The sequence below is a fragment of the Brachionichthys hirsutus genome, chromosome 23 (genome assembly GCF_040956055.1).
Source record: "Brachionichthys hirsutus isolate HB-005 chromosome 23, CSIRO-AGI_Bhir_v1, whole genome shotgun sequence".
Lineage (NCBI taxonomy): Eukaryota > Metazoa > Chordata > Actinopteri > Lophiiformes > Brachionichthyidae > Brachionichthys > Brachionichthys hirsutus.
The window spans coordinates 2,762,026-2,789,199 of record NC_090919.1 but is presented as its reverse complement, the minus strand read 5'-3'; the positions used below and the strand labels follow the sequence as shown (position 1 = coordinate 2,789,199).

General features: G+C 42.7%; 2 protein-coding genes and 1 non-coding gene across 3 annotated transcripts in view; 1 reads left to right on the top strand and 2 right to left on the bottom strand.

The window, feature by feature from the left end:
- Positions 1 to 4,275, top strand: part of ankrd53 (ankyrin repeat domain 53) — a 6,045-nt gene extending 1,770 nt beyond the window's left edge. Inside the window, exons 2-5 of the mRNA XM_068756093.1 lie at positions 3,000 to 3,199; positions 3,283 to 3,447; positions 3,546 to 3,666; positions 3,742 to 4,275. Of these exons, the coding sequence (XP_068612194.1) occupies positions 3,000 to 3,199; positions 3,283 to 3,447; positions 3,546 to 3,666; positions 3,742 to 4,275 (1,020 nt within the window). The remainder of the gene's footprint in view (positions 1 to 2,999; positions 3,200 to 3,282; positions 3,448 to 3,545; positions 3,667 to 3,741) is intronic.
- A 601-nt stretch (positions 4,276 to 4,876) lies between these two features.
- Positions 4,877 to 8,193, bottom strand: tex261 (testis expressed 261). Its single transcript, XM_068755928.1, has 6 exons — positions 8,033 to 8,193; positions 6,880 to 6,959; positions 6,640 to 6,793; positions 6,363 to 6,430; positions 6,126 to 6,228; positions 4,877 to 5,744 (listed from the first exon to the last, which is right to left on the bottom strand). Exons 1-6 carry the CDS (start codon positions 8,100 to 8,102, stop codon positions 5,629 to 5,631), a joined length of 591 nt encoding a protein of 196 aa, XP_068612029.1. The 5' UTR covers positions 8,103 to 8,193; the 3' UTR covers positions 4,877 to 5,628.
- A 5,620-nt stretch (positions 8,194 to 13,813) lies between these two features.
- On the bottom strand, positions 13,814 to 13,896 carry trnal-aag (transfer RNA leucine (anticodon AAG)). Its single transcript has one exon. It is a non-coding gene; the product is annotated as a tRNA-Leu (tRNA).
- Positions 13,897 to 27,174: the final 13,278 nt, after the last annotated feature.

Genomic DNA, 27,174 nt, shown 5'->3' with positions numbered 1-27,174 from the left:
CTCACTGTCATTTGATCTGATTACACCTGTCAGCAGCAGAGCCCTGCTTGTTCATTTCCCCCCCCCCCCCCCTTCTCCTTCATCCTTTACATGCCAACCCCCCCCCCCCCCCCCCCACACCGCCGCAGCCAATCGCCTCCATCCTCGCCCCGGACATCCCCCGGCGGAGCAAAGCGACTGTGTGCAGCGATACCGGGGGAGGTCGCTGTGCGGTCACTGCGTAAAAGCCCGATCTCATTGTGACTCGGAGCTGCAGAAAGTGCCACGCTACATTAGCGCCCTGCCGCCTGGCTGAGCAAGAGGCACAGAGAGGAGGAGGAGGAGGAAAGAAGGAAAAGAGGAGAGAGGGAGGGGCTTAAGGATGGAGTCAAAGACAAAAAAGGATGTTGGCAAGCAAAAGAGAAAGGAGGACCAGAAGGAGGAGGAGAGAGGAGGAGAAATGTGAGGGGCATCAGCACGTCCTCCTTAAGGCGCTTCATCAATCATGAAGGCCTGGTATCTCATCATCATCATCATCATCATTCTCTCACTCTTTTCCTGTCACCTGATTTGAATCCTTCGCTTCACATTTAATTCACTTTTAACAATTGACGCTCAACAAAAATGGTAAAACATCCCTTTTCTCTTTTTGAAAACGTCAGCTCAAAAGGGCTTCCACCATAACGTCAATAAGGACAGATGGAACGTGATTGGACGATGCAACAGACCAATGGGAGAGGCTTGCACAAGGCTGTTGGGACATGATCTCATTTTCATCCTCGCCCTAAAGCAGGTTTAGACATCTCTGATCGGGCCCCCACTGTTAATCTGCTCTGCGCCAACTGCGTGTGCTGTAGCTAATGCGCGCGCGCGCGCACACACACACACACACACACGTGCACAGAAACGCGTGGGTTACTCATTCGCACATGAGTCACCAAAGTAGCAACAAGGCCATGTTGTGGTAAAAGCAAAGTATCCAGGGGACTTTGTCCCGATGGCAAAAAAGACAAGGGTCCACGCTCAAGACGTCAGAACTAAGACAAATAAAAAAAACATGAAACTGAAATAATATCACGAAATAACGCACAATTGCACACATTTATCAGATATTTACCTCATTTGCTGCTTAAAGTCCGAGGAAATGAAGGTTTTCTTCATAATCCTGGGGAAAAAAATGGCACTTTAAATTTGGATTAACTGGCTCGTGCCGCTCTGTGTGCCACACCCACCTTATCCCCCCGGCAATGTGGGCTAGACGGAACAAAATATAAGTTCCTCTCTGATTTTACACGTTTGAAAAGCAACATGGAATTACATAAACATAAAAATAGTTATTATTTATTACGGTGTAATTTATTTAGACCTTTATAATGTTTTTTTTTAAACTAATTATGAAAATTATGAAATTAAATGTATGAGCTTTGCCTCTGGTGGCATGCTACACAGTTATTAGTGAAGCCACTGAGAAAATATGTCCATTGGAAAATATTGCAAAAAGATGAAAAGGGGATATGTTTAAATGTAATTATTCTGACTCTACCTTGTTTGATTAGCGTTCATTAAATGTATGTTTTTAAAAAAAAAAGACAGCTCCAAGTTTGCATCTCTGCTGTGATACACATTCTTTATTGACACATGATCCTATAGTTTTGTGGTAAATAGTGGTGATCAGTGAGGCCTGCTGCAAAGACATGGAAAATACAACTGTTTCAATTCATATGGGCAACATAGGCTTCAAGTGCAGTCTGCCAATTCCAATAAACCATCAAGGTGTACACAGACACCAGGGATACGTGGAGAGAGGGATGTGGAGTACATCCTAGGGTGGAAGTATCAATTTCTGCTGTGCTTGCAGCCACCCATCTGCCTGCGTCTGTCATAAGCTATTAAACTGACTCATAAATAACATATGTCACTGACTATGCTGAGTAAATGGGCTTTTCATTTATTAATTTATAGTTTTATTGACGATAAATAATGACTTACGAGCTATTCCCTACAGATGAAGTCTGAATTGCGAAACATTTGATCCGAGAAAAGTAACACAAAGACGTGATATTAAAAATAAACTAAATTAAAATATATTTAAGTTTATAGTAACATTGAAAAGTGGAAAATCATACAGGATTTTATAGGATTCTGTTAAATATTATTTTTTATTAAATAATTGTTTCATCATAATACATTGTTTTGTGTCATACAATTGTTGTGCATATAAAGTAAAAAAGTATGGACTATTGGGAAAATATCTACAGTAAATATAAAAATAAATCAAAATTACTTCCTGGTTGCTAAACGTTGCATATTAATATGGTTAAAGCGCGGCCCACCCTACTCTGTCTCTAATTGGCTAGTCTTTGTCATCTACGTCGATCAGATTGGCTAAATTTAGTCTTTAGGGGTGGTGATTGGCTAGTGGCAGGTTCAGGGCAGTTCGTGGCGTCGCCATAGTAAAATATGTAACCTCGGCTCCCAGTTCTCTCCTTTCCACGTTCACCATGGAAACAGTAAACAAAACGGGGGGGAAGAGGCGCCAGAGACGTAAAAATCGGTAAATAACTTACAATTCTTTCAGCACAACATAAACTCTAAAGCTTTATATATATCTGTCAAAGTGGTGTAGTTTGTTACAATTGTTATTGTTGATGCCGTAACTTCCCCATAGTGTTCCCACGTTTCCAGCTGTTGGGAGTCCAGAAAAGCTGGTTGTCAGTGGCAACGGACAGGTATGCTCATTAACAGTATTGTGCTGGACGCACTTTCTGCTGCGTAGAGAATATATAGTTCAAAATACACCCTAATAAAAGTAAATGAGTAAAGAAGTGGCGCAAGCTCTGAGATCTTATCTAAATGTAGAAATAGAACGTGGGAACCGGAATTAAATGCATTCAAAATAAATAAAAAAAAAGCATTTGGAAAACTGCATATAACTTAAGAACTCATAATACAGAATGTCCGTCTGTTAAAAAAAAATTATGTTGTTATTGCATTTATCATTGATTATTTAAATACTCCAGGACCTGTCAGCTCTCCACACAGCCTGCCTTTACGGTCAGCTGGATATGATCCAGCTCCTTCTGGAGTCCAGGCCGGACTGGATCAACAGCAGCGATCTCAGGGAGCACAGGCCCATTCACATGGCCCTGTCCTCCCGGAGCACACCCAACACCTCCTTATGTCTCAATTACCTGGTGGAGCACGGGGCCGAGATCAACGCGTATGGAGCCTTATTTTATGAACTTCATGCAGGTTTCCATTAGGTTGATTTCTACAGTGTGGCCATTTCACCGTTATCAACAGCAAAACAGATTCGGGGATGACCCCTTTGCACCTGGCTTCCTCCGAAGGCCTCCTGGACTGCACAGAGATCCTCATCCAAGCCGGGGCAGACGTGTCGGCCCGGGACGGCACGGGACACACTCCTTTGGATATGGCCCGGATCTGGTGCCACAGGAAGGTAGCAAGGTAACGGACCATGGAAAACTGTGTCACTTGGTTTAAACCGGCATTTTTATGAAACGTCTTGTGATTATTTTTTATTTTTTTGCGTTATATACCGGTAGGTATCTGAAAAGCTGCATGTGGCAGGAAGATAAGAAGAAAGAAATGCAAGAGAGGAAGCGAGTTCAGGTTTTGTACAGTGACCTTGTGGATATCGCCAAACAGAAGGATCGCCATAAAAAGGTTGTGTTGTGGAGATTAATCAATCAATTAATAAAAATAAAAAAACGTTATAAACATTTCTGTGTTCCTTTACAGACACTAAGTGATGAGAAGATGGCACAGTGGGCGACCAACAAAGGATTCCCTCCCCTAAAAGATTTCTCTCCCAGAGTCTCGGTTAGCCAGTACCACGTGACGTGGCTCCCATCGGATCAGAACACGTCCTCTCACACCGAGGGTAAGGGCACCTCCACCAAACGACCTCTACCCTCATTCTCCAGGCCTTGGAGCATCTTCGTGGGACCGCAGTCAGAGAAGCCCCCAGTGGTGCCCGACCTCCGGGGCTGCGTCACAGTGAGGAGGGGCAGCAGCAGCCGGCGGTTTCAGTACACCACAAAGTGGGACAGCACGCCCCGCCCGGCCCCTGACCTTCCTCTGGATACACTTGAGAGGGCGTTGTTCCCCAGGGCCTTCCCCTCCAGGATCGCCTCCCCTCGGCACTTCGAGCCACAGGACATAGTGGAGGTCCAGCACCGAGGATACCCCCGGGGGCAGAGCACCTCCCCCTGGACAGAGGTGGCCATGCACCTGTCTGAGGTGCTGGAGCCTGGACGCCGTACTGATCTATAGCAATCTGTTGCAGTAAGACCTGGAACCAGCTGCTTTCAGAAATACATGAAAACTAATCCGCCGCAGGAATACTTCGTCGAAACTTGCTGACGGTAGAAAGAAGATACATTTTGCATCCAAGGATATAGAAATGAGCAGGTAATCATGTCTGTCCCTCACAAGAAAGCAAAGATGTTTCCTCTTATAGCCTGCCACCCTACAATTTTAGATGAATGGCAAATGCATGTGTGTGTGTGTAGGGTGGGGTGGGGGCAGAGGGGTGAGCGAAAGGTGAGAAAACCTCGGTGAACTGGGTCACCTGTCAGTCATCCCCCTGCTCTCTCGCTGAGCCCCCCCCCCCCCCGCAGGGAACAGACGGGATGGGGAGGGGGGGGGGGGCAGGTGAAGACTTGTTAACAGCACGTGTATAACGGAGAGCGCTGGCCTGGCAGCTGAAGGTGCGTGTCTGCGATGTTTTTAGTTTTTGTCTTTTTTCTTTACTTGACAAAGCTCTTCACACCTTATTGGGGTCCAAAGGGCACACTGGCCTCGACCTGAACCTCCCCCCCACACACACACACACACATTCTTGGACATTGGTTAAAAACAATTTCAGCCTCTTTAATCATATTTTTAACAAACAGCTGTTAGCATCCCTCCAGGCATCACACAGGTTCGGTTATCAGATGCTTCTTTTCACTGTAGATGCAAGTCATGATCAATGTACGTATAAAAAAAAAGAACTGCTTCCTTATGACTGTGGATTTATTTTTGTGAGTCCAAAAAGAAGACCGGCGTGTTGTCGATCAATGAGTAAACGTGAACCAAGGGAAAGGAGGGGAGTGAGAGGCTCGGCGGAGGTCTGCGCTCTCGGGAGCGCTTTTCTAGTCTTGAGGCTAAATTCATCATCAGTACTACTTTGTGCATTGAATCACAACTTAGTGCAGGTCTGGTCATCTAAAGAAGAGATGGGGCTGAAATTGGCAAGTATTTAATTTTAAAAACCCCTGTCCGTACACCAGAGCTTAAAACCCCCCCAGAGGAGTCCGACATGGCTAATTCGAAAGCATTGCACTAAAGACAAGAGCTCCTCAGAGTAGACGATGGCATCCATTACAGACAGGAAACCAAAAAAGGTCAAACATGGCCCGTGCAAACTCGTGTTCTAGCCCAGCAGGAGGCTCCATCCTGTTCAAAGGTCCATCCTTTCTCTCGCTCTGTGCGCTCTTCATCCACTTCGGCCCCTGCTTCAGTTTAGTCCCAACCAGAAAACAACTTTTTAAATAGTCCTTCCTGCTTCTGCAGCAGCCCCCCCACCATAAACAGACACCCCACACACCAGACACCCGATGCTGCGCCCAATGTCCGAAATCCTCAGTACATTTTTTGTCTGCTGGGCAGAACGGCTTCTTTGAGGAACGAAAACACGAGCAGGATCCCGGACCTCTTACCCCTCTTGCCCTTGGTGAAGTAATTAGACACCACATCATCTAGAAGAAAAGGGGAAAAAAAAAAGTAAACTAATAAAATTACCATTCCTCAGTTATTAATACAGTAATACCTTGACATAATGACCGAGCTCATAATTCAAATATTTTTTCCCATATAAAATAACTAGAAATGTGTTTAAGAAAAAAGCTTTTTAATTCCTCTATATATATATATATACATATATATACACACACACAGAAAATGATAAATGCGCTTTTATATGAGCAGTGTGCAGGCGGAGGTAGGCAGAGAGAGTTGGACGGTACGATGCTTGCAGGCTTGCTCGTATCTCGGAACACTTGCACGTCGAGGTATTACTGCATTTACATATCGCAGGATGAAAGGATGGCTGACGCGTCTGCAGGAGAGACAAAGCTGACCTCCTTGTTGGATGGTGGAAGGAAGCACATTTTCCCCGGCTGACAGCGACACAAAGAAGGAGAAGGGGATCACCCACAGGCAGATGGTGAAATACGCAAGCACCTTGAAGCAGGGCAAGAAGAGATTAAGATAAATTAGACATTGCAATTCTAAAATATATTACATTAGATTATATATATATATATAAAAAAGATGGAGATTAAAGTTCGTACTTGGTAACACAAAGATTAAATTACCTCTGAGAACGGATAATACTCTTGTGCAAAGTACTGGAAGGCCATATAATGGTTTGCCATGACCAACACTGAGAGTGAAGGATGAGAAATTATGTTGGGGGGGGGTGAGTTAATATTTTTTATATAATCACAGAATATAAAAAAAACATGCAATTTTTTTCCTCTTAAATTTATACTCGTGTCTCAAAACAAATTTTTGCTCGCAGGTTTGCTTGTGTCTCGGAACACTCATACGTCGAGGTAATACTAAACTTTTATTTGTATTTATTTGTCTTACCACAGGAGAGGATAAAGTTTGGGGAGCTCAGCAGTATGTAGGGGAAAGTCCGCAGGAGGCCGAAGTACACCAAGTTGGTGAAAAGGCCGATCCCCACCATTAGGACCGGGAAACCCTCAAAAAGGTAAAGACCTGCCAGCACACTTGTAGAAAACTGGACACAAGCAGTCAGAGGAGGGATGCAGGTTTTACAGGCGTTCATTGTGTAAAACAAAAAAACAATTATATTTATTCACTCACCATTATCATGTACTTAATTATTCTACTGGTGGCTACTGTGTATTCTTCAATGAGTTCTGCCAAGTAGTACAGGCCAGCAGCTGAGTGGAGGAGGCGATCAGGTAGGCAGCAAAAAACAGAGAGAAATAGATGGGAAGATGTTTTTATTTTCTGTGAAGAAAATCTCCAAAAGGATTCAAACTATTAAAAAAAAAAACATCTAATATGGCAACTGAAAAAATATTTCTAAATACACTTCTTGCAGAGAAAATCATTGTTAATTTTCAAGACTTTGTTATCAATGATGCAGTCAATTTAGCAAGTAATTATTTCTAAAATACAACAAGCAAACTCTAAAAAGGAAATGATCTCAAAGTAAAACTGATAGGAGAAAACTATTGAAACTTTGTTAATAATAATAATAATAATAATTTACAAGTATTTTCTGCATGATCGATCTTACAAACGAGGCTATCTGATATCGGTGTTCCTGCAGGACGATAAAAGATAAAGCAGATCTTCTTTTCTAATTAAAGCTTGACACACTTGTGTCAAGCTGTACATGAAACACACAGAAAGTCTGTCTGGCAAGTTTCAGTGCTTATGACAGGAAGGTGGAGCTCTCGTTCTGAAGTCAACGTGTCATCGAGCCTACCCTATTGTCTGAAAGTACATATCAAATACTCCCGGGTCGTGCCTTTCAACCATCTGATGGAGATACTTTAAACAGTCTTAATAACTTCATATCAGACATAGCGTTGCCATGACAAACCTGTTTAACTAGTCAGTACCGATCAACGCTTCTGTGGAAAAGCTGCGTAACGCGAGCAAAGTGTTTGAACATATTACCAACGCACGATGTAAAAATAATAATACATCTAGCAGCCACGCATGCATTAGAGCACTCACTAAAAACTTAAAAAAGAGATCCGCAACTTCTTAATCCTGGAAGCTAGTTAGCCTGTAAATAGCTAGACGGTAGCCGACAGCGCTAATAGTAAAAGTAATGCCCGTAATATGCGTTTTCTTTGCGGTGTGATTACTGTTTGACATATTATTCGAACTGTAACTTAAAGGTTAAGTAAGTATTTGATTTTGGGGAAACGGAGACCCATCATTGTTGAGCCGTCGCGGCAGCGTTAGCTAGCAAATCACTTCTCAGCGTGCGGCTTACCTATTGCCAGAGTGACGAAAGAAATCTGCACCACCAGCGACAGCCAACTGAGTAAATAAATAAACCACATGTCTCATGCATACGAAACAACACGCAACAAATATACGAAAATAAAACAGAAACCAGCTAGCTGGTCGCCAATTAGCACTTCGGCATCGGTCAAAGTTCCACAGGCTGACGACAAGGACTGAAAAAGAAGAGCATTATCCACGGGATTATTCTGGTTTTAGCGCCACTTGTGGTCGGAGGGGGAATTACATTTGGGGCTTGCCCAAAGACAGATGTGCTCAACAAAAGAATATCCTCACAACTCTGTTAAGCCAATCATTCGATCATGCTCTCTCTTTACAAATATTATAAGTATGTTTTATAGTGAATCGGATCCACTGTTAAGCTTTATTTGTATTATTTTGCATTATTCTCACATACACTGTGCTATGCTCGTGTATATCGTCCCTCTCACCCATTCAGTAACTCAACCCCGCTCCCCAGCACACACACACACACACACACACATATCTGTTTTTTTGTATTGATTCAGTAACACAGAGGGGACAGAGTACATTACTGGAACCCAAAAGCTAACACCTTTGAGACTGCAGAGGAAACCAATAAAAAATGCATGCTTTTTTTAGAGCTAAAAGACCCGGACCTTCTAGTAAAAAGAGCTAAATAACGTGAAACAGTGTGAAGGCACTATAATAGTGACTGAGTCAAAGGTGAGAGTAATCTCATCCTCCTTTAAAATGCTTTTCACAGAGGCAGACAGCTAGTGGAAGATAGGGTGTCGTGAGGGTGTAAGTCTTCACTTATGCATGCGTGCACAAATATATACAGTACCTGTGTAGAGGTGAGAAAACAAAAGGCGACCCGTTGCATTTAAAGATACTTTCAGAAGCAAGGGACGCAGCTCACCTGAAGGCTCTTATCTCAACAACACCCCTGGGCGCCAGGTGTGAGAGCCTTAATGTGCCTAAATAAACGGCCGCCTCCATCTTTCTGCCGGATCAAGCTTTAAGAGGCAGACACCTCAGGAGAGAAGTGGGGAAGGGTATTCATTTAAGTGTTCTTTTAATGGTCTAGGATATTCTCTATCTATGTTCTGTAGCTTTTTTTTTTTTTTACCTGTATTTTGCACTTAGGTCCTGCAGAAAGAATGATGGTGGACATTAAACATGGCTGAATGACTTTCGTTTTCTTTCACACGCAACAGGTTCCATCTATCTGAGGCTGATCTGGGTCGAATGCATTTCTTTTTTAAAGAAGCCTTTATTTGTATTTCTTCAGCCCTGATGTTGGATTATATTTGTATAAATGTGTGTTTGCGTTGTAAGCCTCTTTTTTCTTATGTTTATGTTTCTGCCTAACTTTTTTATTTTGAGATCAAGAACAAGAAATGTAAGGGATCAAAAAATATAATATGATAAAGGGAAATGATTAAATCACTGATATTCGACGCAGCAGTGCAATTTAACTGAACAAAAACAACATTTTGGGAATAATCTTGAAATAATCAGCTGCAATCTTGACAGCACGGATATTTTAAGACCTGTATTTCTGATTGGAACCTCTGCCAGTCGACTCAGGAGAGGATTTCTGTTGATGCTGAGGCTGAAGAGCTCCACTTCCCTCTGTTCCCTGCCAGCCTCATGAAATCTTAAGGAAAACCAAAGGTGCTCTCTTTAAAAACACAGCACTGTGTTGTGTCAGATCTTGAAATCTAAAACGCCGTGCCTCTCGCCATTACTCTTCCATCAGGGAGTCAAATTAATGTTTTGTGTGACAACTTGTTGGAGCTCTCTCAGCAATCCATGCCAATAAATGCATTTTATTTTCTTGAAAACAATGCGTACTGGAGTTTCTTTGTGATTTTTACTTAAGGAGCCGACCCACTGTGATGTGATGGAGTGAATCACTGAAAGTAAATAGCAGACGGTGCAGCTGATGGTTGCTTTTCATTCTTAAAATGCAATCTTTGAGATACCCGGACTAATGTGATCATTGTGGACTCTCGTTCTGCTCTCTTTCTGCGCACGCCCGGTCCTGCTAATAACATTGTGTATATCACAGGGCTGCGCACCTGCAGACACGACTCCGAGTCGTAATGCTCCATCATCTGACAAGACAAACAGTGTCTTTTTGTCATCGTCGTAACCCCCCCCTTTGTGACACCTTAAACACATCTTTGTTATGAAACATCTGCTTCTTTGAAAATGAAAAAAAAAAAAAAAAACAGCATTGACAACGAATCACAAAGAACGGAGAGAATAAAGCGAGATATGAAAGGCTGATCGTTCCTTTCTCCCCGGGAGGTTGTCATCATGGGGAGGGAAAATGTTTTCAGCATTTGACTCAACAATGACTTGGTAGCCTTGTTCAAATTATTCATCAGCTTCAGCGACGGATGGCAACAATGCAGGCAGGGTGATTTAGCTGCGAGGCAAGGCATCATCTTCCCAACATTTTTAGGACAAATGAAAAATGTCGAGCTCTGCCTCGATTCTTTCTTCAATTCTGTGATAAATAAAAACACCTGCCCTTGATTGTGTTTATAGAGCTCATAGCTTGCGTGATGTTTAACATTAAATGCACATGCAGGCAGAATCTGGCTACTGCCCTGTTAGATTAGATTACTTTATTAATTGAACATTTAATGTGAAAGACATGGCACTGAAACATAACACACAGAAACTCATGCAAATTCAAATACGTGCGTGATTAATAATATTACAGTACTAAAATACTCAGTTTGACTGAATCATTCATTTAAGTGATGCATCTGAAAAGATGAGTTTCTAATTGTAATTTGATTGCCAGGAACACACCTTTTTTTTTTTTTTTTTTTAGCCCTTAAGGACTCATTAAATTATATAATTTGTGCAAACCATTAAAAAAGAACAGGAAGCGTGAAGGGAGAAAAAAATAGTCATTTTCTGTGTTGCATGTTTGTTGAGCTCTGTATCGGCGCATGCAGCGTGAGGCTCCGCACTACAAATGACACCATCTCTGTTGTCCCTTAAGCAGAGAGCAATTTTCACACAGCAATTATATTTCATACATACAAACACACAGACCCAAACACACACACACACACACACACACACAGCCGCACAAAGACAACCTCCAAACGGTTTCCCGTTGGAGGCGCTGCGTCATTACGCAGCCGCGCGTCGCGGAGAAGAGGTGTGAATGATTGGTGTTTTCAAAACACAACGAAAACAGACAAATAGTAGTGAACACAAGAGGCATTCAGTGCAGGGGGGGGTTTTTTTTAGTAAAGGGGCTGAACTGTGGGAGTATTTTGGGGTGGGGGGTCCTTTTCACAGGTAAGGAGGACCCCTGTGGGGCATCCCATTGTGCGCCTGTCAGGTAAATGGAGGACACTGTGCACAAAGGCGACAATTTCTATATGCTTAGCAAAACATAAAGGTGTCGGGCAAAGACGGGTTGTGCCTAAAGACTGCTATTCTCCTTTAGCAGCAGCGACGGCCACTAATTATGGGGAGGGGAGGGGGGGGCTAAATGGGACGAGACGGGAACGGAGATGCTTTCTGAAAGAAAAGGCCTCCATTATAGGAGCAGCTGGGGCTGCAACCCAAACCAGGCTAGTGTGTGTGTGTGTGTGTGTGTGTGTGTCCACGTTGTGTGTGGATGCCCTGCCTCAGCCCAGATTTGACCCGTCATCATCATCGCCATTGGTGTGAAGATCCCGTCTCCTGTCCGGCAGCATCAGCCGCTGTCTGACAGAGCGCGTGCGTGTTTGTGTGCGCGTTCGCCAGAGTCGCCCCGCAGGTGAACTCCAGCACTTCTGCTGGCCCGACCCGTCACCCTCAGCATCTCTAGGTGTGAACGTCTGACAAAATGTTTGGTGTAACGCAGAACCCCCCCCCCCCCACACACACACACACACACACACACTCATGCAAACGTGCACGCCTCGCACACATTAACACCTGATCAGCCCGCTGCCGGAGTCACACACACACACACACACACACACACTATCATTTGAAGATGCTTTCTGCATTTGGTTTTCAAACTCAACATTAGCATTTGTGTTGGAATTGCAGCAGAAATATCAGAGGTATTAAATAGAAATCCAAATATCACGAGACGTTTTCACATGCAGGTGAGGACCCCTGTGAGGAGGCCCAGTTTGCGCCTGTCTGGGAAATGGAAGTTCAAAGGTGACACAAGATCTTGAAAATGAAGTCAAAATGAAGCCAAAATGCAGGACACTTTTCTTTAAAAACAAAATTGGGAAATTTCCACTTAAATAAATGCAGGTTTGAGATTTGGATTTTTTTTTTTTTTATTGTAAGAAACAAGATAAATTTTTCGTAATAAATCATTTACCTCACAGGGACATGTGCAGGGAAAGTCGGGAACCAGGGTTTCACTTCTGCAGCCATCCAATGGAGGTGGGATTTCCCAGCATGCTTCAGTTTGAACTGCATTTGAGCATCTCACAATTTTTTTTAGTGAGGGCTCTAAAAAAATTGTGAAACTGTCCTTCTGTCTGGATTTTCAGCCCCACCCATGGCAGCGCACACAGAATTCATTCTGTCATTTTTAGGGTCATTTAATAAAATACAAGAGAGGACATCTGTGGAGAGATTTGAATAGTGTTCCACTGATTAAAAGTGCAGAATCATTAAAGCATCATATAATTATTCATGCCTGCAGATGTGACTTTGGGCTAAGGTAGACAGCACCTCCCTTATTGTCCCATAATTCCGACTGTCTCTGATTGGCGTCACCCCTCCATCTGTATTCTTAGCGTCTCACACCGGCAATCAAACATCAACAATCAAGGAAATCGAGAAATTAGCAGACGGGACATCAATGGGTCAAAATTGCCTTTCCCCCCTTTAATCATGATCAAGATTTGCACTTGTACTTTTTGTACATTTCCTTCTTTATGTGCAGTCAAACATAAAGAAAATCTATCAATCAATCAACAAGAAAGATAGTTGACATATTTCAGCCTGGATGTGTTCAAAGAAAACCCTCGCATCAGACATTTTAAAGCTCACTAATTTATCACAAGTGTCATTACGTATTTTGATGTGCAGAGGTCTTCAAAGTCAATGCGTGGCGAAAGCAAATAGCAGACATCTTTGTAAACAAGTTGTACCCATGCCTCCAGTATGTGTTTTCTCCCCTCAGTAAATACATTACAGTGTTCATTCCAGCACAAACAAAACCTGCTTTGTGTCTGAACAGCGGCCGCCTAAAGAAAGAAGCAAGATAATTTCTACATTAAACCTCTTTCAAAGTACAATTTCAAGCAGCTGGAATTAGAAATTACTTTGACAAAAAAAAATGCATCTTCATTGTGATGATCTATAGTTAAGAAAGACAGTACTATGTGTCAATTAAAGAAGCTAAAGGATGCACAGAAAAAAAATCTATATTAAAGAATGTTTTGTTTTTAACAAAAGTAAGGCCTGCTGGTATGGAGAGTTATTTCCTGTCAGAGATTCCTGCATTGCCTTACCTTCTAGGTTTTAACCAGGTTTGCTAGCGATGCCTCACATATCTGAACTGGGCACACCTGCTGGCTACAGGTGGATGCCAGATGTTTGGGCTGTGCTTAGCAGTGGGGACCTGCAGGAATAGCAAACACCTGTAGCTGGTGTAAACGCAATTACGAGTGGAATGAGCTGCTTGGCGGAGGTTTGTGCCGTCTAGATTTGAAAATACCCGTTGAGTCATACTGAAATAAAAAATATTTTGATACGCTCACCGTGAGAACAATGGTGATAACAGAAAACAACTTGTCAGAGGTGGGATTCGAACCCACGCCTCCAGAGGAGACCACGACCTTAACGCAGCGCCTTAGACCGCTCGGCCATCCTGACCGCGCCGCGCAATGAAAGATTTGCGTTGGGATCACACGCAATGCTTTTACCGCCTATGTAATTGATACGCTTTAATAACGTTTATCAATCTGTCTACTCATGTCACATGACCGCCATCCTGGAAATCTCAAACCTGGCAACCCCTCCCTCGCCTGCATTCACTCACTCTCTCTCACACACACACACACACACACACACACACACACACACACACACTTTAAACCGCAGCTTTAACACTACTTTAGTTGATGACGTCACCGCAGCAGAGTTGGACGGAGGAGACAGATTGTTGGATTTGAACCACTGATCTGATTGGTTTCTGAGCATGTGACAGCGAGGGGATGACTGCAATTATCTGCTGGGTAAAATCTATATGTTTAAAAAAAAAAACAGTTGTGGAAGGGAGAGAATATCACACACACACACACACGCCCACGCGCACACACACACACACACTCACTTGTTCCGACGCTGGCTTTCTCAGCACAAATAACTGTCTGATGGGATAATCTGGGCTTTCGCCGTGCCCCATCTGTCAGAGAAGCTAACCTGCAAAGGCCGAGCTGGGGTCAATGAGAGGCCAGCGAAGGGTTGCAACCTTTGCACTACACTAGGCAGCGCTGCAGAGAATCGGGGAATGAAAGGCAGAGATTTAAGCAGGAAAGAGATAAGAAGTGTCTTGTGTGGGGGGGGGGGTTCTTTTTTCAGAATGGTGACAAATGGTTTCTAGAAATTCAGAGTGCATGATTCTGAAAACAGCGGGAGGGGGGGGGGGTGTTTGGAGGAGAGAGACGGGATGCATTGTGACAGTAGAGCCTTGGAGATACCGCTGGCCTCGCGGTGACTCTACTGTACTATGGGCAGCACAAAAAAAACCGGGACACCAACCGGGTCAGCTCCAGCCATTTTTGTTCCTTCCAATCTTTTGCATCGCTCTATCATCGTCATCATATTTTCTCAAAATAGAAAAATGACATTTGTTTCATAGCTTTAAATCTATGAAATAAATGTTACTGTATTATTCCCCCACTGGTATGTAGGAGACCTAAAAAGTAAAGGCTGCAGGAGATGAAACGAATGAGCCCGCAGTGAGGCTGAGAATAGCAGCTCGTGACTCAGTTCCCGGCGGGGGGATTTATCTCTGCATTAAAGTCGACCTCAGAGAGAGTAAATGATGATATCGTCCTTTCATTAGTCCCAGCCTATGCACACGAACACAGCAGGATTCCCACGCCGATCCGCTGAGACGAGAGGAAATATTCACAAAGTGATCAGTGAGCTGCAGAACTCACATGTCCAATGGAATGTTCTTCCATCCAATCCCATCTAATGAATTATACTGCAATTGTAGGTAATAATCTCACCTTTAAAGGTCCATTTTTATTTATTTTTTCTTATTACTTAATCTTGGAAAACGTGTGAAATCAATCCATAAAGTTTGCTCTACACACTAATGGAGATTCTCAGCCTTAGATTATATATTGTTTGTTCTATATAGTACTTCTATATAGTTGTATTTTTTTTGTACTTTCACAATTTTCTGACATGTGAAAGACATTTTTGTGTTTATTATATTCAGAACTGGCCTGTGTGAAATGTCCTTCTCAGAGATGAATACATTCTAGAATTAATTAAATTCACCATTTTAACTCATGTGTGTCTTTTCAGATGCAGTTTATAAAATAATATCAATGAAACAACTTGGGGAAATGTTAGTTTTCTAGAAGAAAGGTAACCGGTAATTAAATCTATGTACAGCAAATAGAAAATGCAACAAATATAATATTGTAAATTGAATTTATCTAAAAAGAAATCTGAAACCAATCTTAAAGCCACATTTTCTATGACTACATTTAACATTACTTTTAATCCTTGCACCTCCACAAACCTTCACAGATTAACATGAACTATTTAAACAATAACTGTCTTTCCACTCTGAGCTCTGCAGATGTCACTCTAACGCCTATATCTGCCACCTGTTGCTCTGCCACATTGATTCAACAGGTTCCCCATTTCTGTACACTGCAGAACTCCTGGGAAAACAGTGTAACTTGGAATACAACAAAAATAGAAATATAGATTTTTTTTGGGGGGGGGGGGGTTACAAAAGTCTATTCAGAATTCTTGAGCAATTCCTCTGACCTTGAGGTTTTTAATGATCAAATATATGCTCATCCAAGACTGAACACCAAGTCCGTAAGAAAAAAGAAAACACGCAGTAACTGTGCTCGAAACAAAACACCAGACATGCTGTCAGTGCCGGTCATCGTTGGCAAATACTGTGTCCTGTATGAGCAGCTGGGACAGCATCTCACAGTGATGATGTCAGGACGGGAAACCATCCGGTGAACCCGGCACAAAGTGGCACAGACGACCCGACCACCATCTCCTCAAGACAGGAGAGGAAGCACGGTGTCTGGTCATGCTGGGCACACAGTGGCACTGTCCTGTCTGCAGAAGAGCACCGAACAAACACACACACACATGCAGAGACACTCACCCAGCCAGATTTTTGCTCCGAATGATCTCTTCATCTCTGTTTATTTAGTCGCTTCACTTTGACTGGTGCTCATTTTTATCTTCAATAAACATGGGAGTTGATTTTTTTTACTTATCAGAAAATAATTCTGGATCAATTACTGCGTGCTCTCAATATGAAACTAATCAATTAAGCGATGTGGTCGCTGCAGTGAAATAATTATTCAGAATTTTACTCAAGCAAAATGTTTCACACTCTAAAAATAATCAATGTATAGTAAAAGACCTAATAAAAGCAGAAAATGCCTGAGTATTATTAGCTAAATATTCTACCACTGATGAGCAGATATTTTAATATGACTTATCCATTCTTGTGTATTTTGCAATTTTATTGCTGAAATTCTTTATACACAGTTGGATAGTTTAATCTGCACTATTTTCTATACGATCATGTTTTTGAATAGGTGGACGACCTGCGGGAAACAAATACTGCATTTCAGGATAAGCAGAAGGAAAATGCCTCAACCTCGAAGAAATAATCCTCCGGAAAATGTTGCATCAAAACCACCAAATCTGAAGATAGAAAAAAAACATCTGAGCAGTGACTTAAAAATAGAGCTACAAGGAAAAGATATTGGATTACAAGGTGAAACATTTGGCACAGAGATGCAGTAAAAAAATATTGCATGAAGTCAGTCAAGTCAAGTACAACTGCATTGATATTTAAATTTGAAAGTTATCACTCATTCATTCAGTTATACTCATTTATTGTTTCTGTTTAAATGACTATAACCTCAATTTTGCTGTGAATCCATGCAAAAAACCTTTTCTGCGAATGAAGAATTATGAATTATCACTAAAATGAACGGGAAAAAAATTATTATTGAGAAATTAATTCGACCTTTTTTTAAAAAGTCAAAATTAAATTAATATTTTTGCATTTTCAGATTATTCTCTGAAATATAGGCATAGGGTTTTTTTTCCGATGTGAAATGTGTAGTGAAATGTAGTCAAATGGAAGCAGCCAGGAAGAGAAAATAGATGCTATTAGACTGCTTCTAAACTGTACATTAGTGCAGCAATTGATGAAATGTAATTAAAAGTAGTTCCCTTCTTTAGTTCATCCTCATTAAACCGGCTAAAGCAATGAGAAGCTCAATTTATCTGACATATTAGCAGGAGACGATTTCCCTCCTGCTGCACAAAAGCCATAAACTGTATAGCATTTAAATCACAGAAAACAGTCCTGATAGACTGGGGGGGGAAAAAGATACAATTTAAAAGGAGAGAAGCGATGACTTCCTGTAGAGGACTGGAACCTAAGCTATTCATCACCAAGGCCACACCCATTCCACCTCCTTTCTCTCTTTATTTGTCCATCACACCATCACTCCTCCCTCCTCTTTACATTCTTACCCAAGCATCTCTCGTCCCATACTTTACATTTCTCCTCAGCGTTCTCTATTTCGTGACGCTCAACTTTCATCCTTACCTCTTTTCATTTTGTCCAGTTTTCCTTTTTTGTCCTCTTTTTTTTTAAACTTGTTCCTTTTCCATTTTTTGTTAAACATTCCAACTTCCAACAAATATGAGTATTTAATACTAGCTCTTCCTAAAAAAACAAAACAACTTCCACCCTTCTCCCTCTCTCTCCGGCTTCTTCTTCTCTTCTTCCTCGCCATTTCTCCTCCCACTGCCCCCACCCAATTTTACCCCACGTCAGTCTTTATGCACTCTTCATCTTTTTCCCACCTCTTGTTCTTTTCCTCCTCTTCCTCATCCTCCTCTCTGTGCAGCTGGTGGGGCCCTCCATTAGTCCTGACATGAAGAGGCACTGATTCTGTAAAGGTCGTGACCCCTCACAGCAGGCCTTGCCAGGGCTTAGTCCTGCGCGCTCGCACATGTGCGTGCCCGGGGAATGCCCGCTGCATGCACCTCTCGCACAACGCGCTGAGCCGCACAGACGCACAATCACACCGGCGGAGTTTCGCGGCAGTGGGAAAATGCCTGAATGCAGATACACACACATGCATGCTCAGATTCACGCGCGGCGCTCACCTGTAGTTCATCCTGCTGACAAGACTTAACCTTTCCTTCAAAAGGCGCCCACTGACTGCACAGCTGCTCTGATTGCGTGTGTGTGTTTGTGTGTCAGATGTGCAGTGGGAGAAATTCTGCTTAATTGGACTGCTGCAGGCTTGGGAAGGACCCACAGTCACACTTTTCTTTTTTTTTTTGCTTTTTGCTAGTCTCTACGGTCCACTTGAACACGTTTTTATCTCGCATTTGAATGATCAGCGGCAGTCGTACAGTTGTCTGAAGAATCGTTTACACAGAGCGAATCAACACGACAGGTGAGCAGGGAGTAATCCCTGAAACCAGACTAGTTTAGGGAGCGACTGGTCGCGGGTCAAGATGACCAGTAGTCTTTCGGGACTGACGAAGCCCCCCCCCCCCCCCCCGCTTGTACCTGTTGGCGCATCTTCATCTCATTTGACCAGTGTTTTCATTGACCAAGCAGCGCCCCTTCCTCTTCCTTCATCCTCCCTGACTTCCCTCCCACCCAGAGCTCGTCCCTTCTCGCTGTAACTGGCAATTTTGCTTCTCTCCCCTTTTGAGGCGGCCACAAAGGAGGCCGGTGCCCTCTCGCAGGCTATGTTACAGACTGTCACAAGAGGCGGACACTCTAGGACAACCCGGCGTTATCTGCTGTGACAACTCAGATTACTTCCACAGCCTCCCATCAGCACATCAAATTCAATTAGTGGCAATTAGTCCTGGTCCTCCCCACCTCCTCCTCCTCCTCCTCTTCCATATCCTCTCTCCCTCCTCATCCGCCCGCTGTGCCAAACCTTGTACAACTACCGGTACCTCTGGCTAGTGAACAAGTTTGGAGCAACATGTAGCTCCCCACCACCACCCAGGCACACACACACACACACACACACACACACACACACACATCGCTGTTTGTGTCAGAACAACCGAACCGTTCCCCAAACATCCAAACAGCAATTACCTTCAGTTTTAGCAACTTTCAGCTTATTGTTTTGGGTCTGATCTTTGGAGAAAGACTCATTTGTTCCCTTTTTTTAAGCCAATAAAGAGCTTAACTATAAGCTATATCGCTCAAGTACAAGGAATATTGAATTTTTCAGTTGGCCAGAAACTCCTCTTGAAGTTGATCTTCAAAAAAGGTTTTGGCTTGGCAATATATAAACTTCTGTTATGTGTATTTCATCATCATTTTTACCTAAACATCTGATTTGTGTACCATAAATATGCAATTTATCTGTGTTAATCTCCTGTCAACCATATTTTGATCATTCAGGTTTATTTCTGCAGCAAACAGATTTGGAAATACACTTTTAAATGTATAAAACCAAACTGAAAACACAATTGAACCATTATTTCACAGATCTCCCGATGTCCTCCTCTACTCACTGGGCCCACTTTGTGTCCCACCAGGCCTTCCTCCACAATACTCACCCCCTCTTCTCACCCCCCCCCCCCCTCCCTACTTTCTGTGGACGAGCACACACCTGGCCTTCACAAATTAGGGCCTTGGAAAGCCAGTAATCGGAGGGGAAAGCGCGATGCACGGTGGAAAACAAGGGGAAGGGAAGAGAGGGCGGGGAGGAGAGGGGAGGGGTCTTTCAGCATTCCGATGGAGCAAAAAGTTAATGACGGGCCTATTGTGTGGTGAGAAAGCTGGCCGGAGGAGAAGTGTTACAGGGAATCATGGCCTGTGCCAGTGAGCAGTGACAAAAGGGGGCCGTCCATAAACTGCGTTGGGTTCCAACGTATTTATATCGCTTACATGACCGCTGAAAAAGTGCACTCAGTCATCCTCGCCTCGCGGTGCACCATGAGACAACTTTGTTTTCTTTGACCGCAAACAGACAAATGGGTTATAAATAAAAAAATAAAAAATAAAAATCCGTTCCATTCATCGATGCTTCAGTTTTGTTGATTTCCAATCACTTATCTCCCTGGCCTGCTTCCCTCTTCAAAAAAAAAAAGCCGCCCTGACACGCCTGCCTTCCCCGCAGGCCTTAATGCACACTGACAGCTCCCCTCTGTAATTGGTGATCACACCCAGATGGATGGTTCCTTAATATGCTGTCCCCGAATAAAGTCATGCAGCTGAAGGGAAATGGGGGCAGCAGGAGGCGCTGAGCTGCGGCGAGGATGGGGTCTCTTGAATTTCTCTGTTATAGATACAAGAGCGGTAAACACCCAAGGCTTCAGGCCCGACAGTTTGGCCGGCCCTTTGTTCACACATATACTGAATGGAAGAGAAGCCCCCCCCCCCCCCCCTGCTCTTCTTTGGGCCCCCTCCCTTTCCGTCATCCCCTGTAATCCCATTCTGAGGCTCGGCTCCATCTCTCTCAGGAGCTCCCTGTGTTTGGTCCAGCCCGGAAATGCATTGAATGCAGCACTAAAGGACGTACGACTGTATTTGAATGTGTGTTTGTGTGTGTGTGTGTGTAGGGGGGGGGGGAGCAGGATGAGGAAATGATCTCTTGTGTTCATGTGTCTTTTTCCCTTTTTATTGACTAAACGGATTGCGGATGAAGTGAATGGAGTTTGAATGGAGGCAAAGAACGTCGTGAAGTTCCCGGGGTTATAGGTTACGGTGTGGGAAGGGACAAGCGCTCATGTGTGGTCGTTTTCGCTCTATTAGGGACAACACAAATAGGGTAATGGATTGGACCAAGGTGGACACCCCCTGTTACTAATGAGGGCAACCTATAGTGACCCCCAGGGACGGACGCAGAGGGTCAAGTCGAGCCTTATAGGATCAACCGAGTGAAGAGCAGAAATTACGATTTAAAAATAAGATATTTAGGCTCCGATTAAGTAAATAAGAGACACCAGCTGGTCTCACAAAATGAAAGCAAAACCGATTTTTGACTTAAATACACTCTCTAATCAGAACGCATCTGGTACAAGCCTTGACCATGAGAGGAAACGAACGTGGCACAACATGGAGGGAATGGAATAGATGCCATTCCTGAGCAAGATGAAGAAACAAAAAGAAACGCAAAAACGCACAAAATTCTGTGATGATACAACGAACCACCAAAAAAATAATGAATATGAGACAAGCGTACTTAAGCTCTTTGCTTTCCACTTTCTCTCTAAGCACGACATTTTTCTCCACAAACAGCACTAAGTTTACATCGCCCGTTACTTCTAAAAGCACTCTCCAATAATACTAACTTATTTCCTTTCAGCATCTCTGAAACGTAATTATCTATTATCGGTTTCCCTTGAACGCTTCACCAGAATCATGATAATAGCGTATAAGAACCTTTCTACAAGAAACCCTTCTGTTCTTTAAGAGGAGGAAGAAAGTGAAAGATGCTGATTTAAAACAGGACTTTATCAAGATTCTTTTAAGTTTCAAAGTTCCTAGAAATTTGATGCGGTTAACGGCGAAGGATTATCGCCGTGGCGGCCACGCGCTCCAGGAGAGAAATGAAGGTGGCGTCTCGAATCCTTGAGGTGCAATCACGCTCCCAACATCCGCTGACCTAATCAAGGAAATAAAACGCAGGTATTACTGATCCACAAAAGCAGCTACGTGCCCAAGGCTAACTCCAACAGTCGCGTCTGCACACAAACAAACATCATCGCCGTTTGTTTCACGTAACATTACAACCACAGTGCCTGAACTTGCCTACTTGCTCCTAAATAAAGAAGAGAAGAAGAAGAGGTGATGCTAAAACTGTGGCTTCCTGAGGGGGGCGTGGAAAGAAAAAAAAGCAAGCAAGGTGAGGAAAACATCCTTGAATCCGACAACAACGGAAAAGTAGAAATTGAAGAGTTGAAAAAGGAGTTTTAGATACAGAGCCATAGTCGTAGTGAAAAGAGGCACATACCATCATTTGGGTGTATTGTGTATGGGGTAAAATACTTCCTTTGTATGCAGAAGCAAGACACTTTCACCTTTGTGAAAGGTGGAGAAATTGAAAATGGAAACGGCACAATGATGTTGCGGTCATGAGTGAGCATGCGTGCGTGCGCCACGATGCCATAAAATACCACACCGATGGGTCAAATGCAATTCTTTGGTCTGAATTCTTTCTTTTTGTCCGCGGTGTCAACCTCGAGGCCTTGATTCCGGTGTCTCCAGATTAGACCAACAATTTTCATGTGAAGTATTCCCATTTTGGGAATGTGTTTTGCTTTTGCACAAAAATGTATCAACAGACCTTCAGCTTGCATAAAAAAAAACACACAAACACACACACACACACACACACACACACAGCTGTGCAATGAAGGCAGAAACTTTTAAGACTCCTTGACTGTGTAATAAAATACTCGCAGTTGTTTGAAATCTTCCACGACACGCAGGCATTACAAGCTTTGTTTATGGATTGTATAAATATTCCATTTTATGCTACATTCTAAAGAAGAATCAGACAAAAACAAGGCTAGGAAAAACAGTTTCTATCAAAATGTTATAGAGATATTAAACAATTCATATCTGAAGTATTTTTTTTAACTCATCAACTTTAAGACATTAAATTTTTTTTCCTCCCTTTCTTCTAGTTAACCACCGCTAGCCTGTTGAATCTTCAAAACGTGGGCAACAAATACAATATATGAAGTTAAGATGTGTCTCGCCATCTTGGGAGACACGGATTTGGAGCAACACTGACTTCTGTTTTGCTTTCTTATAATTTATTCGGACCGCAGAGGAAGAATAAAGGCGTTTTTCATGTTGCAGATTTTAATTAATAAAATCACTCAAATCTATTTGTGTCGTGTTTTATATCATATATTGTTGTTGTCTTGTAATTAATCCTTGGAGAAAAATTTTAAAAAAAAATCTAAATTTGAAAATTTTGCAACTACAAACGCAGCTGATAGTTTCCGACATCTTGTTTCCTTCCGTGTTCTTCCTTTCGCCCCTCTCTTTGCCCGCCCAGTCGAACTAATCGAAACCCCCCTCCCACTACGTGACCCCTGACCCTACGCACCTCTCTGAATGTCACATGACCATGCAGGTGTGGAGGGGTCTCTGCCCTGGCAAACCCCCAATTAGTGACCCTAATTAGTGGAAGGGGCCCCCCCTGGTGGGCCGCTGAGCTGCTTTAAAGGAGGAGGAGGGGGGGGGGGGGGGGTGATGGTGGGAGTGGGGGCAGAGGGTGGCAGGACAGTGGTGCATTCCTGAAGATCCGTGGAGCGTCCAGAGTTACACACAAACACATACGACGCCTGCTAAAGGTAAAACAGAGCCAACATGGAGCTGAGAGCTCATTTGTTGACGCACAACAAACAGCTTTTGGAGTGTTGATGTGGAATTGATCCGGAGCTCGCTTTCACAACACCTTAAACATGAGGCTGGAGAGAAGCAGGAGGAGGACATGATGGAGGACAAGATCACATTTCAAAGTGTTTTTATTTAAAACAAATTATACCTTGTGCTTTGTGTGTCTGATCGGTGGGGGGGGGAATGACACAGGATGTAGTATGATCTTTGTTTTTTCAAAAGTTATTTTAAAGTTAATGCTCTAATTGTTCTATTTATAAGTTGTTGTTTTTTATAGGTGTGTAGTTTTCATGACATCAATAGTTTGAAACCAAATACAGCAGCGAAATAAAACAAGCACAATACAACTTGTGCATTGTGTCACTTTTTTATCCTGGTCTTGATATAAATTGAATGTTTAATTTTTCATCGACCGTACTAACAGTCTACTAGTAATAAAGGATTTTTCCCTTTGCAGAAACCTTTGATATAAAACCATTGTAAGATAAAAATCCTTTCTAGAAAAGTGGAATGAAATGGGAATAATGCACGTTATTATTATTATTAATGTCTTCCTTCATAGGCGGCTAAAACGCAGTCGACTCTTAACCAGTTATGGCATTGGTTAATAAGGGGTGCCACATAAAGGAACACCAATAAAAAACACCAGTCGGCCCATTTCTGCAGCTCCTTCCTCTGCTGCTGGGCAGCTCCTCCTGCCGGTCCCCTCTCCCCTGCCTTCCTCCCCACGGCTAAAACAGGCCACCCATCTGGTCTCCTTTCTGCTCGTCCACTCCCCTCTCCCTCGCTCAAATAAAGGTGTCAGTCACTATAATTGGCGCCCTGCGGTTCAATTGTCCCGACTGGGAGAAGTGCCCCTTGCTCATGTCTGGGTTAACGCGGTGGACATATGCAGTGTGTTACTTTTGCAGCTTGGTAAATCCCACACATGACTGGCTCTGAAGATTATTCTTCGTCTGACATGTCATTTGTGGAGTTTTGGTAAGTAATCATCAAAGCGATTTCACTGGCACGCGGATCAAAAGAACGATCGACTCTTTTAAGAGTTTAAAAGATATTGGAAAAATGTTCGGCATCAAAATATACACAGGATTTTTGCAGGATTTCCCACTTTTTTGAGCAATTAATATCATTACATTATTTTTTATTAATGTAGCTAATGAAGCTTGAGCTCGTTGTTGTTGCATTCTTTTTTCATAAATTGCACAGTACAAATACATCAATATGCATCTACTGATTACATTTTGTACGCGTGAATGAAATTCTGACATTGAACTCTAGATAGATAAATGTATTTAGTTACTTTGCACCACTGCTGCCATTACTCTGTGATGGACTGGGAGCTATCGGGATGCTATACAGGTGAATTAGCATTCACTCCACCCTCTTCTTTTTGTTATTAGTGAAAAGTCATAGTGAGAACTTTGGAACCTTTTAGTCCAAATGTGCTTTTACATTTTACATTTTTCTTTTACTTTAAAACTGCGCTTCCCCCCCCCCCCCCGGATGTGCAGATGGATTCGAGAACAGAGTCTAATCACTTCTAATGAAGTCATTTCAACTAGTCCACTATAAAAACCTACGGTCTTTGAATAAATGTTTTTTTGCATTTGAATAAAATACTTGCATTGTATTAAAATATCAGATTTATTTCTCGCAGACAAAAAGGAGAATAGACGAGTCATTCCACATTTGTGTGAAGCATATTCTCATATTTTTATCCAATTAATGCCCCAAGGGCACGTAATTTCAGGCTTTGTGTACCACTATGCAAATCAGAATTTAAAAAGTATTTAAAGTCAATACCGCCCGCAGAAAAACTTGGAAGGGCAAAATGCCCACCGCTTTCGTGCTTTTTTCTTTTTCTTTTTGGCACATTGAGGCGAAGGACAACGATGTCAAGGTTTTTAATAAAGCTGAGAGCAATCAAAGAAAAACCCAAATCCCTCTCATGAAAAGAAAAAAGCTCTGACATGAAGACGTCAATCATGCTCGTGATTTTTGTTGAGTGGCTACATGCATCTCCCTCTAATAGCTGTTTACTCAAATCGCTCTTCTGATTCATATCACAGACATCTTTACACCACTTCCAAAAGCTCAAACTACTTTTTTTTTTCTTGATCAAGTCGAAAACTGTCCACAGTTGCATCCCGGATTCGTGTGAATGAAGAAAGCAGTGCACAGGAGGCAAATTACATAGACATATATTTATATGCATATGAATAAAAAATACATGTACATATTGTACAATATTTTGGCCGAGCGTGAAAGCAGCTCTGTAAGCCCCCAGAAAAAAGAAGTAAGCGTCTTTAAATAAGTGCAAAATGTTAATGAGACAAAGAATAGTAAAGCATATATAAAGACTTTTTTCTAAATCATCCAGCTGTTTTTTTTCCTGTTAAAAATCACATGGAGCAGATGTGGAGAAAAACTTGTGCAAAGACCCCTTCATATATATTCGTATATAAATTTATGTATATGTACATAGAGTTTGTTCATCATAAGTAGTAGCTGGTCTCGTTAGCGTGACATTAAGTATTTACTGCTTACAAAAAAGAAATTGTGGCCTTTTGCAGGACCTTTCCGTGCATGAAGAAGAAAAATCAAAGCAGAAACAGTTCATTGTCTAAAATAAAAGGAAAATCTCAAAAGAACTTCACCCATCGGAGAAATGGTTTTACGTCGCAGCGTCAGCCACGAGGAGGCTGCTGATTCTCCCGATGTGGCGGTAACAAAAAGACAAGTGCAAGATGTCACAGATTGTACAACAAAAGCAACGCTTCCGCCCCTCAGCTTGACGGTGAAACAAATTTACCTGAAGAAAGATGCTAAAGAAAGCAGAAAAGTGTGCAACCGGAAATGAGAAGGTAAAGTCTTGTTTGAACGAGGCACCTGGAGGAGAAGCAAAGTCCCATATCTGAGTATTTAACCACAAAAGTATATTTTTCTCATGTCACGGGAAATATGACAGGGCGAGAGGAATTTGCAGCGGTTTTGAAACAAAAATTCCAAATTTCAGCTGCAAAGTGTTTTTTTGGGGGGGGGGGGTTTATGAAGCGGCCTCAGATGAGAAGCAAACCTCCTGACCTCTCAGCTCCATCGCTCTGCTCAATATTTGATGCCGTGCCGTGTGAATTATGGATGGTGCTTATAGAAAAGAATAGTGTTCGACAATAGCGCTGGTGCGCCGCCGCGAAGACTCGTGAGTGGATGACAGGAGTGTTTGCACCACTGCAGGGGTCTGAACACAACAACAACATATCACCTGCTAGCAGCTGCAGCCACGCAAGTGCAAAAAGGCCCAGCGAGCCGACAGATGGGGAGTCTAATAGGTCAGAACCTCTCGGTGCGGACTCCGCGAGGACCAGATCTGCAGCTCGGCTGTTTCAGATGCAGCCTGGCAGAGCAGGTTTGTTTCAATTGATGTCTTAGGTGGGTCTTTTTTTTATATTTAATATATATATTAGAGATGTCAGGTCACCTTCAGCAAATGCAAAGAGAAAGGGGTTTGC

Excerpts from the sequence above, each read along its gene's own strand:
- tex261 (XM_068755928.1), bottom strand. The coding sequence starts at position 8,102 with ATGTGGTTTATTTATTTACTCAGTTGGCTGTCGCTGGTGGTGCAGATT. Across the intron at positions 6,794-6,879 it reads TAATTAAGTACATGATAATG|TTTTCTACAAGTGTGCTGGC; the intron begins GTGAGTGAATAA and ends GCTTGTGTCCAG. Across the intron at positions 5,745-6,125 it reads TTCCACCATCCAACAAGGAG|ATGATGTGGTGTCTAATTAC; the intron begins GTCAGCTTTGTC and ends CTTTTCTTCTAG.